Genomic DNA, 16,697 nt, shown 5'->3' on the forward strand with positions numbered 1-16,697 from the left:
TCAATTTTCAACATTGGGCGTTGTTTGAGAAAGTAGTGCATTGGTCGGTGAAGAGCTTCGTCAATGTCCGCCTTGTAAATAGACATAATGTGTGAAGTTGAGGGTTGCCAAAAAAAATTATGCTCTTTGAGGTCGTACGATAGAGGTGATGGTAGCAGGTCTTATGGTGTTTGTAAGCGGTGTTTTTGTCATAATTGGAGCAAACCATAGCCAAATCTTGTGCTTCCCCTTTCCCCCTTCTTGCATTTCCTTGCTCAAAGTTTTTGGTACCAATTGTGTGAGTTGTGTGTGCCCCCCGGGCCATTTGTGTGTGAGGGAGAAAGAGAGAGAGGTGTGTACTATACGATTGCTAAAAACGGGCAAAATCATGATGGTGTGTTGTGTGTCAATTGTGTGGATTTTGTCTTCATTGGTAGGCGTTGGTGCACCCAAAGTGTGACAACCCTAGCAGAGGACATAGGCAGTGATGTGTATGCTTATAGATGCATGGCAGAGGGCTAGAACATATGGGAAGATCCTGGACAGATAGGTGGCAGCAGAGATATATGCTTTATGTGGGTTTTTAGACCCTAAAGGCTACAAGATGGGCCGGAAAAGGTGGTAGGTGAAGGAGGCTCAAGGTGATGGTTTCTAGCTCAAAAATGTAGAGCTTGAAGTGCTAGAGGAGCAAGTCCAGATGGCTCATCAAACGGAGCTACAAAGCGAAAGCCATGGCTATTCAAAGTTGAAGGTATTTGCAAATCTGAGACGGACAGAGCAGGTGATTCCAGGTAGTCCAAGTCATTTTGGAGCTATGGGTGTGTAGTGCTTGATTTATGGAGCCTGCTGGTCTTTTCAGATTGTCGTTTGGAACTTTGGAGGTCAAGATACTAGCAAATAAAGATTTGTCGGGGGCCAGTTCTGTGTCGGGTTGGTTGCATGGATAGATGTGACATCTAAGATTTTTGAAGCTTTTCTAGGTTTTGTATGAATTCTATGCAGCAAGTAAAGGCCATGGGAGTTTACGGCTCGTCAATCGGGCACCGGGTCGGTCAGATATTAAAGTTTGAAAATGATGGCAGGTGCCGGTCAGGTGGTAGCAAACGGGTTTTTTAGGCGCATCATTTGAGGGCACGGCAAAGCCAAAATGGTACTGAGGTTTGTACAGTTCGTAGCCAACAAAGAGATCTATTGGTTGGAATTTGCGGCTCAATCACAGGGTTGGTGTGCACCAAATGGCATCGGATTGAAATGGTGAGAGGAGGAGAATTTTTATGCAATTAAAATTAAGAGTTGGTGAAGTTTTGACCATTGGGGGGTGATTTGAAGTGGATCTATCACGTATTTGTGGGTTAATCCCACATGATAAGTACGAGGTTGACTTGGTAGAGTACATAAGCACAAGGGAGACGTGCACTTATGTGTCGTGGTGTAGGAGTTGAGCTCCGAAGACTATTCACCATGGTGCCTAGAGCGCGCACAGCATTCTTGTGGTTGTGCCTGATGGACATGATGTTGACGTGGGGCGGTACCTGGTGGTTTTGTTGAAGCAAGTGGCGGATAGGCCCGTTATCGATGGCCGTTGACTCTGCAATGGCATGATGATGTGGTAGAGGCCCATCACGCGCCCGTAAGAGCCAAGTCATGCCTTGGGTTCCCAAAGGAAGTAAAGCCAAGAATATAAGAAGGGCATCCTCACATGCAAGGGATACCAAAAATAGACGAGGAACCAAAAAAGGGGAGTGCCCACGCTCAAGAGGGGCCCGTTCTTCCATGTGGGGGTTCTCTTTTCCGAGGTCAGTGAGACGGGAGGACCGAGGGATTCTTGAGCCGAAGTGTGGCTATGGAGTTGGTGTGGAGCTGAAGGGCAACCAGATTTTTGTGTTCTACTTGCCGATGCTTATGCCGGTTAGGAGCTACAGCTGTATATAGTCGTCTTTGTTGAAAGAAATCCATCATTATTGTGCATCTGGTGTCGATTCCCCTTATCCCTTCTCTTCTTTATTGTGTGCATCTGGTTTCGGGCGTGTGTAGGTAGTTGTGTCCCCCCTGATGGTCTGTTGTGCACAGAGAGGTTGAGAGAGGTTGTGTGTGCGGTGAAGGGATTGAATCGAGCTATAAAAGGTGATTGGGCTTTGTTGGTGGTGTCATATTGAGTGTGTGCAAATGGTGGTGTGCAAACGGTGGTTCGTCGGTGAGTTGTGTGAGTTTTGAAGGTGGACTCTAGTGGATTGGGGTGTGTAGTGATTTTCTTGGGCTCGCACAGCATTGTTGTTGTGCATCTTGATCACTCTCATCATCATACGGCATGTTATTGTATATGTTTTCACAAATTACAGTAGATAGTCTGAATCTATTTTTCCATCCAGGGATAGGCTCCATGGGAAACCGTATTGCTCTTACAAGGTGTGAGTAGATCATAACTAGAGGTGTATGATTTAGAAGGCTGTATGTATCAAAAATGCCTTCAACTGGCCATAGTACAAGCCTTCAACTACTTTCCCCCCTCTAACAATTTTGTTGTGCCATGCATCCTTTTGTGCCTTCACTGTCTCGTTCCTCTTTTTGGTGCATTTAATCAAATAGAAATCATGTCCTTTCTCTGCTACCTTGGCTGCAAAGTTGTCACCAATTGACAACAATTGACACAAACACTCAGGGTTCCCTTCATACATGGGGAGGTTAGAGACATTATGCATTGGCAAATTGAAATTAGAACTATTATTTTATTTGGCATCATCGTCTTCATCGCTGCAAGGATCGTCTGATTCCAATAATGATTGGACTATCAAATATTTCCATTCTTCTACATGTTGTCTATTCTTCTCTCTTGTTTTTTCAGTTCCCACACTTAGATTTATTAGTTGGGCACCCTTGGCCTTTTAGATGACCTCAAACGGACCCCGAACAGGCCAAAAACATCTTCTCCATTGCCCACAGATACATGAATCACAAAAACATGAGAGTGTACAATATCGTAGAGCGCATGGACTATCCTGTGAATATCCATCAATGCAATGAAATGATCATGAACCTGTAATACACTGACAATCCCATTGGACATTGCGTCGCACATCATCCTTGAAACTAGCCAAAAAACTCTTTGTGTACTTGATTTATGCTGAAATGTTTCATTTAGATAGTTGACTACATCGGCTGCAGACTTCATAGGCCAGCCATCTGGTTTCAACTCCTCATGAGTGAGGGTTCTCTTTATGATTACCTCTGCTCCATCGTGCTCACCTTTTCCATGTCCTGATGCTGAAATGTTATGCATCATCTGCAGACCTGTCAACCAATAATGCCTAGCCACAAAGTAGAAAGGTCTTCATGCTTTAAACTGGGACACTGCACCATCTGACAACACCCAATGACGTCGTAAAGAATGGCCTTTCTGTTTCAACCACTTGTCATGAAGAAGAAAACAATGTTGTACAAACAAAGTGTCATGTATTATATCATCAGATATGTAAAAATGGAGTGTTTTTTCAACACCACCTCCTGAGTTTCTCACATAAGTAATGTGAATAAGTATTGTAACCTGATTAGACCACTAGTGCATGGACTTTATCTCATTTTCTATTTTAAATCGATAATTCTTGGCAAATTCGATGATCGAAACAACAACATCTGATGGAAACTTGAGTAAGCACTCTTTAAATTGTTGTGCCTGCCACCAAAAAAATGTAGTTATGATTGATGAAGCTCTTAAGATGAGATGAGAATGGGTCAATAAAAGTAGAGCATCTTATTTGTTGCACTACCAAGTCCTTTATTTTCTTCTCAGACCCACCTGCATCAACTTGCCCAGTTGAAACATTTGTGAAGATCTTCACAGTGACCTCCCCACTATCCACTGAAATTTCATCAGGACACAATGTCAACCTGTTTATTCCAAATCTAGAGCAAATCCAAACGAGCATTTTTTTGCATAGTATTCTGCATCATGAGCCTTTGGACATAAAAGTGATTCCCACATATCACTGATTCTATGAGACACTAATTGGGTTGCAGTACACTTACCTGAATCATCACTACAGCAAACGGAACAGGTGCAGACATGATCCTTTCCATAATGCTCAAACTTGTTTTTTCGCATCTGATTAAATGCCTCTTTAAAATATATCATTTGGACATGATATACACAGCAACACGTATATCGCTTCTTCATTTTTTGGACAAAGTAAGGCTTTAAAGCCTCAAAACATCTAAGAGAAATTTCCACTTCTGGATTGGCCCTCTTGAATCTTTGGTACAACTCAATCTGTGACATTAAAACAAAACAAATTATGAGAGTAAAATATTAGCCATTTTGTACAGTACCATTTGGTTTTGTACATAAGCAAATGTGGGGTTGTAAAATATTAGCCATTTTGTACAGTACCATTTGGTACAGAATAGTACCTGTATAGTACCAATTTTTGGTACTGTTTAGTACCAATTTTGTATATTTGGTAGAGTACATTAGCAATTGGATTTTGTGCAGTACCAGATTTGGTATAGTAAGACATTAGCTATTTAGTACTTTACCATTTGGTGCAGTAGAGTACCAATTTGGTATTGTTCAATACCAAGTTTGAAACTAGTTTGGAAATTTCTTAAAGAGTACCTTAAATGGTGGTACCAGGTGGATGCCATAAATTACCAATTTGGTGGTATATAGTACCAATTTTGGTACTGTAAGACTTTATCAATGAAATATATTTTTGTTTTGTACTAGGAAATGTACTATAGAGTACCTTGAGTAATGCTATAGGGTGGATGGGGATATTATGTAGTACATAACATGGAATTATATGGTACTCTTTAGTACATTTTAGGGTGCTCCATATAACATGCCACTATATGGTAGATAAATGTACTTTGGCCTACATCACAAGGTTCTATAGAGTACTCAAATCAGATTGAATGTACTATGGTGTACCTTATATGGTAGTATAGGGTAGATGAAGGACCTATGAACATTATTATAGGGTACTCCAATCACATGAAAAGTGCTATTGAGTACCTAATGTGGAAGCATACGGCATTTTAAGGTATAACAATGGAGTACCTTCATATTAATAAAGCTACTATTATACCTTAGGTTGCTACATGTACCAAATGATATACCTTCAGCAAGTTACTAGAGGTATTGTATGAGGTAAAACAAATGGAATACCTTCAAGTACTATAAGTAGAGTACATTACACCTGAGAAAATAGAGAGGCACAAAAGACATTAGCAACGGTTTAAATTTACCTGAGACTCATCGAGAAGATGCATTGGATGTTTGATAACACTTTTTCTTCCAATCCTCTTCCGACATATATCCTTTTTGTTGGGTGAAACTAGAGTCTCTGAGCTCCAAACGACATAAACTAGATCTCTTACTTCACCTGTGACAATGTTACCTTGAGGCAATTATCTTTGACATGCACTCAATGGCAAAACTTCCTCATCATCTTTAATCTCAAGACGATAATTGGCTGCAGCAATGTTTCTCCGATGAACACTCAAAATACCTGCTATCCTTGTATGGTTCATTTGTGTTGTGCCATCGATATTATTCATTACCATCATCAAAGAAGAGCTCATCTGTTGAGCGGGGCACCTTGAGCTGGCTGAGGGTGTTACGGATGCTAGATAGAAGAGTGCTTTCAAAATTAGCTATTGATGTTTGCAGATCCTTAAAAGTAGGATGGAGCAAGTGTTGATGGAATAACTCTGTCTGGATACTTCTTGTAAGCCCTAGTGTCTGTGTGCGCCAAAACTTTGCCTTAGCTGAACAAATCTACTTTCTTGATTTGGCTTCATCCATTAAAGATGGATCTTGCAACCTGCTGCTTTCTTTTTCTTTCCTTCTCTATTCTCATTTCTTAGCAGCCCAATACTCATGCATAGAAGCGGTGTCCATGCTGTGAACACTTGCATTCAGCTCCATAGTCCAATCCCTGTTTAGGCAGCCTTGCACAGTAGTCCAATCCCTATTTGGACAACCTTTCTCATTCACCATGCCAGGAGAAGTAGTTGTGAATTCCATGCCTTGAGGATTATCCATGTTTACGTAGCCATATTCTCATGCTAGGATAACCATTTGTATTCTCTGGTCAATCTGTGAATTCCATGCTGGCAAGAGTGTGGGTAGTGTAGCGAGTTAAAGAGCTACAACTACATAATCGGCTATGTTGTGGACGAGGAAGAAAGATAGGAAGAGAGAGAGAGACAGAGAGAGAGAGACTCGTCTATAATCATTACATAGATCTATATATGCTGATACAAACCAAATGTTTTTTTTACATAAAAGAATTCCCCAAAAAAAAAAGATAAAAACGAATTTCCCAATAAAGTGGATAAAAAAGACTTCCCCAAAAAATGCTAATTTTCTACCCAAGAAAAAGTAGTGTCCTTGACAGTGCATATTGTACCACCAAACCATGCTTTCAGCCATCTACACAATACACTATATAGCTACACATTAAGTACTTCCCATAGTAATAAATAGTAATAAAGTGTCCTACTTATTTGTAATATTATGTAGCTATTTAACTCTATGTGCTATGTAGTGTTATCTAGTAAACTATGAGATACTATATACTTATATGGTGGAATATAGTTTTATGTGCTATATAGTGGTAGATGGTAGTATATAGTTCTTTACACTACAATGTTGTATGCACTATATAACTCTATACTGTCATATAACTCTATACTTTGTAATTTTTCATGAATTACACGGGCATTGGTAATTTTACCTTTCATATTCGTCACTTGTGGGACTTTTATTCTTTCTTCAACCTTGCCACTCATATGGACTCTCCCATTCTGCCATCATAAACTAATGAATATTCTCTAATCTTTCCCGATGGGGGGCAATCTCTACAATCAAGCTTGAAGCATCTAAGTCCTCAAAAGCATAAGAGCAATTGCAATTGCAATTCCTGGTGCCATCATGAGAAGGTTCCTAGAGGCTTGTTGTGCACACAAGGATTTAAAAACAAAGGACTAAGGCTTCCACCTTGCCAAAATTCCCAATGGTTGGAGTTGGATACAATGAGAACTTCCAATTGCTTCATACCTCGTAGCACGAATCAAAACATCAAAAATTCCAACCTTGTTTTTGGTTTCTTCATCATTGCCAACTTTGGAACTTGCATCTACCCAAGATATTTAGCAATTATTGCAGCCCAGCAGAAGGTGAAGCCTCCCGTAGACATTTTGAAATAAAATGTAAAGGAAGTCACTATGGCCCTTTAATGAAGGGACCCATTTAGTAAACCATGGCACTCCCTTCCAATGAGAGACAGAGAGAGAGAGACCAGCTATTCTTTCCACCCACATGGCTCGACTCGAGAAAATCATGCCCTTTCTACACTCGCCCAAAAAGCCTCCATATCAACACTCCCATTTGATGCATACTCCCGTTCTCGCGAGAGGGAGTGCCAATAAAGGCACAAAAGAACTTGGTATGTCTTTCTTCCTCTTGTTTAACATGTGTGCCCTTTTTACAACAGGCTCAAAAAACTCAAAACTCTCTCTCTCTCTCTCTCTCTCTCTCTCTCTCTCTCTCTCTCTCTCTCTCTGGGGAATGCCAAAAAAGGCACAAAAAGCCTTGGGCACCTTTCTTCCTCCTCTTGTTTAAAAACACCAAAACGTATTTCAAACGGTATATGCCACATTATTTTCAAAGGAGTTCACTGTCTAAAATTGTGACTGTTTCAGGGGCTAACTTCGGCCTTTTCTTCATGTTGTGATGAATCCCAAGGGGTAGCTCATGTCTATATGCAAAAAGAGCTTCACCTCCATCCCAATAGCTCCAATATTCCTTTGCGCCAACGTCCAAATTCCATTATTATGTAAAACCTTGCCCCATACAAGAGCTTGAAACACCAACAGTTTCATGAAAGCCTGTGTTTGCAACATGAGGTTCTACTAACAGAAAACTTGGAAATAAGGTAAGTGGAAGAGCTATCAGATAATAATATGTAATACAACTTTGTTGCAGAGTAGCATACAGACACAACAGCAATTGTCGAAACCCTGGTTTGCTAATCAGCGGTAACTGATAAGAAAATCCTGGTTTAGTTTTTTATGTTGTGAGAAGAATAGTATCAACATAAAAACAAACAGCAACTCAAAAAAGTTAGTGGCCTCGCTATGTCATAATGTTACTTGGCACAAATTCTGACTAAAGACAATACCAATATCATCCTCAGTTGCTCAATGTCAAGGTGAGAATCCTACCAAAACTTTGACTTTGAATGCCCACAAGTCCTAACCCCAGTTTCAACTCACAAGTTTAATATTTTTGGGTACTTTGGGGTCCTTTTGGTACTTTCTGTAGGAACATCATATGTATATCTGTGTGCTACGAATTGTGATGTACATATTAGGTCTTTAAGTACCATGTTTTGACTTGAGGTACTTTACTTTTGGTACTTCAATATTTCTGGGAACTTTGGAGACCTCATTTTGTACTTTTTGGTACTTTATATTTTTACTTTTGTGCTTTGGGTACTTCACATCTGGTAGTTTTATTGTTTGGAACTTTTCATACTGATTATTTGGTACTATTTACTATTTGGTATTTAACATTTGGTACTATTTATTGTGTACTAGATTGTTGTGCTTTGGTAGGAGCATGATATACTTAACAAGTACTTTAAGGTATTGTCTGCTAGTTTTGCTACTTACCATATTGGTTACTGTTTTCTATTTGGTACTACTTAGTGCTTATTAGATTATTGTCCTTTGGTACAAGTTGGTCCTTTAGGTACTCTGAACATTGGTACAGTTTACATTTGGTATTGTCTGCTATTTAGTACTAGTAATTGTCATGACATTTACATTTGCTGTTGTTTACTTTTCTCTAGGACACTACTTTGGTAATATTCACTGTCATGACATTTCCATATGTGACATGCAGAGGAAATGTGGTGTCCTCGAAACTGAGTGTGAAGAGGCTCAGATCCAGAGTGAATTTGTCAGAATGATAATTGCAAAATTCAACTAAGGAAGAACATTCATATTATTTCCAAGGCCCCAGATCAAGGATGAAGACAAGACAATCTATGCTTTAGGATCTTCTGTTGCTTGTGGGGAGTGCTTGGACTCCATCCATGTGGTTGGTTCTTTCATGCTGGCTGTAGGCACCAATACCACCCTCTCTATTTCGTTGCCACTCTAATGAAAAAAGACATTTGTGCGAAAGGTGGATGCAAGGAGCGCATCTCCGAAGTGGCCAAGACCTGGGCTCACAACAAGGGACGTGTTCAGAAAAGTAAGCAACCGTCTTCGTTCTTGTTTTGAACAAAATTTTGGTTTTTCTTATCGTAAAATGTTTGTTTGTTGGTGAACTATGTAGAATACGAGGTCAAAGAGGAGTATACGGACAACCATGTTGCAGACAAGCACTCCAAGGTTGGACATATGTTTGATAAGGAAATGGCAGATGGTGGTAAGTTCTATGATGTGGATATGCACGAGGTTGCTACACGCACATTTTAAGGCATGTCAAATGAAGTGCAATCAGACAAGTTAGATGAAGACAAGGACACCACCACAGGGGCCCATGAGGGAGTAAATGACCGCAAGGAAGAGCCGGGCCATGACGTGCTACCAAATCAAAGGTGGTGTGCTTGGTGGTGCTTTGGTCGATGTATAGCAGCCAAACAAGGCTTTTTGGTGGGTTGGGGGGGGGGGGGGGGGGGGGGGGGGGGTGGCACATGGTAGAGGACAAGGGAGAGGTATAGTATGTGATTGAAGGATTCCTTCAAATCTTTCAATTCATGGATTTTATTTTAGACGAGTGACTAGGATGATTAGGATTGCTATCTAGAAAAAATATAGAGTTTGTAGTTACCATGTCAAAGTAACTATTTAAAGCCTTGAGTAATGTAGCCAAAAAAAATCTTAGATTAAGAAGTATACTTTAGCTATTTCGAACTAGAAAAATTGAAGCTTTCTACTAGTTTCAGCCGTTTGCTTGTCAGTTTGCCACATAATACACACTTTGTTCCTAGTTGGGCAATCAATGGTTGGGGCAAAGAGTACTTTGCCTAAGGAGGCTGCTAAATCTCCCATATAGGGCCATAAGAAGGCAAGCAACTCCACAAAATCTATGAAGATGATACATTTAAACAACATCTCCTCTTTGCAAGGAAGCTGCCGGGTGTTTGTATACAGAGGATGTTTCCGAATGTAGTTACATATGTTTGTAACTTGCAAGGATGTTGCAACACTAGGGTTTTGGGCATAGACCAAGAGAAGGCCTTTCCCCAACCTATGCTTACATCTCGAAGGCGTGTGGCCTTAGGGGCTTTCGGAAGAAGATTTCATACTTGGTGGTACATATTGGAGATCCCAATGCCCACCCTGTGTGAATTGACCCCTACCAAGCTACCGTTTACATCGAGCGGAGCCACTTGGAAATGCCACCATCACTGATCAATGCGGCTCATGTGCATGCATGCAACACCCAACACAATGCCCATGAAATGGAAAGGGGGAACGAGCCATAACTCCTCTCTCTTCCCTTTCTCAATGAAGACCATCTCCCCGTATAAGTACCCTAACACCTCATCCCCAACACTCGTACGTGGGATTTTTTCCACCATGTGCCACTTCCATGAGAGATCCCCCCCATGGGTTATTGGAATCCGTAAAATTTTCAAAAGAAAACCATTTTTTTGTAGTACTTTGAACCACAATAACTTTCAGCTTTAGAGTCAGATGGACCTCTTGTAAAGCCGTAGTGAAACTCTACTTTGTCGACTTTCCATTTTTAGAACCCCATTGCAATTGCAAGTTGAAAACCAAAAGGCATTTAACAGAAGTTCCCAAAATGGGATAAATTCACTTGCTTGCAACCTCATTGCTAGATTGCTAACTGCCAACTTCCCGTCACAATATCTTGGTGCTTGTAGCCTTGATTGATGAGTTGTCACTTTTGACTAGCTTCAAATACCTTATACACCCTCTGTAAACACTGAAGACTTGAGAAAACATACAATGGCACATATACCAAGGTAGTCAAAATGGTGTAGAAGCGGTCCTTGACAAAACTTCAATTGCTCCTATGTTTACCGTCCCGGTTCGGATTGTAGATGTGAAAAGATCGACATGATCCATAAATCAAACACTTTAGTCCTATTGATTCACATATGCCCTGATCATCATCCGTGCAATCCTGTGAGGATCTACAAAGCAGTTTCCCCTTTAATGCAAGATCATACACCTTGTAGATTGATGAGCCATCTAGGAACCAACCTAGAGAACATCTTGAAGACCACCTTTTGCTACATAATCAATGCATTATGAACATCTTGAGTAGCCCTCTTGATTAGCCCCAAATAGAGCTTCCTGGCCTAAAAACCAATAAAGACATGCATCCCTGGATAGCCCTAGTTGTACCTGATCTTCGTACTTGCTTTTTCACCTTGGCACATGCACTGGTAGATGCACATGGCCTTGCGTGCTCCTTATTTTAGCTACACCAATGATGCTATATAATCATGTGAGTCCATGTGAAGGGTGGACCACCACAAGCCTAGTGCAAGAATGGTGCACCTTCTAGGCTTCTAGTGATCCTGATAAATAAATAGCATGCTCTTTCTCCCTCTAGGCACTTTTTAGAACTTATAGATACGAAGTTTCAAGGGCACATATCTCGAAGTTTGCAACCAAACAATTGCAGCATAATTATTCTCTAAGAATGTGGTATTTCCTCGACTCTATGATTGTGCTTTTGGATTTCAATTGATTCACATTAACCATGTTATCCTCGAGATAATGGTAGATACGCTCTAAATACGTATCCCATATAATTTTGGCAATCCCATAGGGTGATATGATACAATGTTGAGTGTTTGCAAAATTTGTTGTATTTTCAATGGGTGCAAGCATGGACAAAGTCTATCACATCTTGTCTCATGTGGGCCACCATAGACCTTGGAATTAAAGCACCCTAGTCATGGGTTTGGGGCTAGGTGTTGCCCACATGGAAACCTATGGGAATGGTGCACAAGGAGAGAATACTTGTTGGGGCATGACACTCTTTTAAGGATCAATTCATCATCCTTCTAATACAAATGGCCTGCTATTAGCTGGTAAGCATAGCGCTCTCTTAAGAATCATGGTGCATGTTTATTGAAACTGGGAGGTATAGTAGTAGTGGTGAGGAGCATCACAATGTTCTTGGTCCATTCTGGAACCCATTCAATGGAAAAGAGTAAAGAACGGGGAAGGTCATCATTCACCCGGATGGGATCCTGCCCTGAGGTTAATTTAGAAAAGTGGTCTACGTGTTGGTGCTTTCCTCTTCTTGACCGCCACCTCAAGATTGAATTCTAGCAAAATTATAAACCAACACACTATCCTACCCATGTTGCATTGTTTGTGCTTGATGGTTGATGAGCAAGAAAAAATAATTTGCAAGCAAATGGCGTTAAAACTTCTCTACCTACATTGATAGCCCCTCGCGTTCCATGGTCGTGTGATTTTTCTCAGCGAGGTTCAATTTTTGGCTAGCATATGCAATAGAAAGAAACTAGATTTCCGTCAACAAGCTGGGCCAAGATGTAGCCAGTGGCATAGTCACTGACATCAATATGTGTATGAAAGATGTTACCCCACTCCATTGAGGTGCTTTCAGAATAGGAGTGTCACCAATGCAGATTTGAGCTTCTCAAAAGCCACGTTGCAACTAGTAATTGATATAAGGGCCGATCTATCTTAGGACACATGTAGAAAAGTCCTCGGGAGTACTTATGATGGCGAATGAAAACTTGTACAACTCATGGGCTTGCCAACTTGAGAAGATTTATGATAACCAACATTTTATCTCAATAAGTGATGATACCATAGTTGGACACTAAATGGCCAAGAATGCTGCCATGCCTAACTATCAGCGTTCGGAAAAAATGTGTCTCAGCTTAATATGGTGCCGTTTTCAATTTCAAAAATGCCGGTTGAGGGCAGGGGGGAAAGGAGAAATACCGCCCCAAAATAGAGAAAAATAGTGTAAAAACCCGAAAAAACAACCTAACTTTCTAAAATTTCCTCTTGACAAAATGAAAGAAAGGAATTTTGTATGTTTGGAAAAATGATTTTTCCCGAACACTGCTAACCATAGAGTTTTAGTGTGGCATTGTCTAATTTGGCTCTAACTTTAACGACACGCTTTACTTTTAAAAAAAGCATAAGAATGGCTAGCGGAGGAGTTTGCGCCGCGTTAATGTTTCTAGAAGGCATTTTCCAGTATCATAAAAAGCAAAGTTTACGCGGAAAGCAATTAGCAATAGCCGTGCTAAAAGGAGGGTTTAGGGTTATAAAAGGAGGCCGTGCGGCCATTTCCATTTTGTGGCATAAAACTCGAGCAGTTGCAGGTCGGTGCTTCCTACTCAGATTGTCGTCTCCAATATCCCTCCACCATGGCCAACCTTAGGCAGACGCTTGCAGGTATACGCAAAAGGTCTGCAGATCAAGAGGATCTCTTGCAACGTCATGATCAGCAACCGAGTATATCATCATCACCAGCAGCGCCTTATTATAATGAGAAGCAACGGCTGACTAGGCGACAGCCCAAGCTCAGGAGCCGCATCCTCAAAGACAATGCCTTCCTCGCGAAAGATGAAGGCTCTGCGCCTGTGCAACAAGACGTCGATGATGCGTCAGCTAGGGATCTGCATATTAATGAAGGCGCCCCGAGCTCTATATTAAGTAAGGATTATGGTATCCTGACGGACATGGAGGTGGCGTCCATCTTCTTGAGCTTTATAAGCGAGGTCAATAATATTGCGAATTCCAAGCTGCAAAAGCTATACAAGCAACGATGTCGTGCTGGCTCTGATGATCATCAACAGCATCACGCCATGGCCAACGTCAACAAGCTGCCCAGTACAGCAATTGGATCCAAGCAGATCAAGCGACACATGAAGATCGGCTCATCAGCAACGTCTGAGCAAGGCCAGCATAAAGATGTTCGCCGGATCATTGAACGGGTCGCATTGACGCCGGAAGGTCCAATTAGAATCAAGCTCGTTAATTGCTGCAGCTAAAGTACTGGAAGGAAATAAAATAGCTATAAATTGTATTGCATAATGGAGCTAGGGTTTTGGTTCTTAAGGAGGCCTTCACGTGCTGCTGACAAATTAATCATGTATAACAAGCTTACTTTGACTTGTATTAAATTAATGGCATTACTTTGACTTGGATCAAATTAATGGCATTACTTGCCTTGGATCAAATTAATGGCATTACTTGCCTTGTCGACGTAGTTTCTATCCCTGATTGAAATTCCAATATTTAATTTCTCCAATTGCAGTTTTTTCACTTAATGGACACCCAGCTTTAGATGAGATTATGGTAATAGAATTTGGCTCGCGTTTCCTCAGGCTTCTCTTAATTAAGATGATCCTGTTTATATAATTTTCTTTATTAACATCCATTAATTAAGTGGTCCCACCGAAACGTTCTCTTGAATATTGATTTTACGTGGAAAATTTCCATATCGTTGTCCCACGTAGCATACGTCTTTTTCATCAAGGGAAAACGTACTGTAGATTATCATGCCTCCATGAAACATGCATCCCACATGGGTCCTTCGCTTTCCATGAGGCAAAGCAGGTTTTGAGGTTTCAGAGCGACGAAACACGTTTTTAATGCTCAGATTAATGTAATGGCTAGATATCGACCATGCAAAAAACTCTACTTCGCATACAACAATTGTGTTTGGACATGCCAAGATTGAAGCTCTCGGACCTAGAACATAAGAGTTTGGCAAGGTGATCGTTGGCGTGCTTCATCCACAAATTAAGAGTGCACAATGCCAAATAACAATCAAATTGCAGTATACTTCATACAAAAAGTTTGTGTACAAGATATATTAAGACGAAGGGTAGACTAGGTAAGCAAACCACACAATGGAAGTGTGGATTTGGAAGGGCCAAGGAGGGGTCCCAACAACGAAAAAAAGAGGCAACCCCCGTCCCCTCCCAAAAAGAAAAAAAAAAGAGGCCTATTGGGCTACTACCATAGGAGCATGATCAAATGATAAAGATGGTCACCCCAAGGGGCCATGTGTTGAAGTTTCACTTTTTCTCCCCCAGATTCTTTCCAGCACGCTAGAGCTCAGTGCTTCTTGATGCTTCAATATGGCACGGATCTCTAAACCTACCTTCTCTATTAGCATAATCAACACATTGTTGGAAAGCTTCTCTATCCTTGTCACCTGAGAGCAATTGTTTGCATACCGTTTTCAAAGTCTCCCATGACCTCTCTGTTAGAGCCTTGACTATGTAGTTGAAATTTTGGAACCAAAATAAATGCCGCTCCATGCAAACGTGTACGCATTTGGGCCCAACATCTTTTTGCAGCCCCTGTTACTTGTGCCTTTTCTCTAGTAAATTGGTTAAACTATTTTGTTTGTCTACTAGCTTACGACATCAACCAACATCTTTTTGTAGCCCCTACTGTTTGAACGCATTTACCTGGAAAGTAATTAGCGGTAGCAGGTAGGGTTTAGGGTTATAAAAGGAGGCCGTGCGGCCATTTTCATTTTGTGGCATAAAACTTGAGCAGTTTGTTGCAATATTGCCCATCGGTGCTTCCTACTCACATTGTCATCGTCAAGGTTGTTGTGCGCCTCCAATATCCCTTCACCATGTCCAACCTTAGGCAGACACTTGCAGGTATACGCAAAAGGTCAGCAGATCAAGAGGATCTCTTGCAACGTCATGAGCAACCGAGTATATCATCATCACCAACAGCTTATTATAATGAGAAGCAATGATTGACTAGGGGACAGCCCAAGATCAGGAGCCGCATCCTCAAAGACAATGCCTTCCTCGTGAAAGATGAAGGCTCTGTGCCTGTGCAGCAAGTTGATGCTGCGTCAGCTAGGGATTTGCATATTAATGAAGGTGCCCCGGGCTCTATATAAATTTTTTGGTGTCAATAGGCCTTAGGAGCTCCACATAAGGCTTGTCAATACCACATACCTTCTCTATATTATGCCAAAAAATCAACCATTGGATAAGATGCATAAAAGTTTGGGTAGCACCTTGATAACTTGGATACTTTTAGATCTCTTTCTAGGGCTGTATGTAGGAATTATATAGTTTACATTTTTATACAATCTCAATATACCTCAGAGTTGTGGAAGCAAGATAGTGTTGGCAGTGTCCTGTCCAACACCCAAATCGGCGATAATGCATCTGAGCCATACAGAGTCAACCGTAGTTGTCAAGACTGCCCTATACTCAGCCTCACAACTAGAAGTGGCCACAGTAAATTTCTTCTTTCTCAACCATGATGTACGTGAACTGCCAAGCATGAAATAAAAACCACTTGTGAACACCTGCGTGTCAAAACAACCAGCCCAATTTGAGTTCGAAAAATCATGTAAGTCTGGCGTAAATGATCCCCCCTTGGGATAAAACTAGCCAAGATATAAAGTGCCACTCAAGTAGTGGAAAATCTTTCTGAAGTACTACCAATGCTTAGACCCTGGGATATGCATCAATCTGCTGACCTGTGAGACTGCAAACTGAATATCCAACCTCGTGTTGCATACATAAATGAGGCAGCCAACAACAATTTGGTAAAGAGTGACATCAACAAGATCACCAACATCATGTAGACTTAACTTCAAACCAGCTTCCATGGGAGTGGCAATAGGTTTGCAATCCTCAAGTCCAAACTTACATAGCAATGTCTCTATGTAGCTTCTTTGACACAAG

At 41.0% G+C, this 16,697-nt stretch overlaps 1 protein-coding gene across 1 annotated transcript; it reads left to right on the forward strand.

The window, feature by feature from the left end:
* The first annotated feature begins 13,388 nt into the window (after positions 1–13,388).
* LOC147423584 (uncharacterized) lies at positions 13,389–14,015 on the forward strand. The gene has a single exon (XM_086501302.1). The coding sequence runs from the start codon at positions 13,389–13,391 to the stop codon at positions 14,013–14,015; it is 627 nt and encodes a 208-aa protein (XP_086357428.1).
* Positions 14,016–16,697: the final 2,682 nt, after the last annotated feature.

This window comes from Adiantum capillus-veneris, chromosome 26 (genome assembly GCF_014529385.1).
Source record: "Adiantum capillus-veneris isolate H3 chromosome 26, ASM1452938v2, whole genome shotgun sequence".
Lineage (NCBI taxonomy): Eukaryota > Viridiplantae > Streptophyta > Polypodiopsida > Polypodiales > Pteridaceae > Adiantum > Adiantum capillus-veneris.

Bases quoted from the DNA above. Each gene is read 5' to 3' on its own strand.
- LOC147423584 (XM_086501302.1), top strand. From the start codon at position 13,389: ATGGCCAACCTTAGGCAGACGCTTGCAGGTATACGCAAAAGGTCTGCA.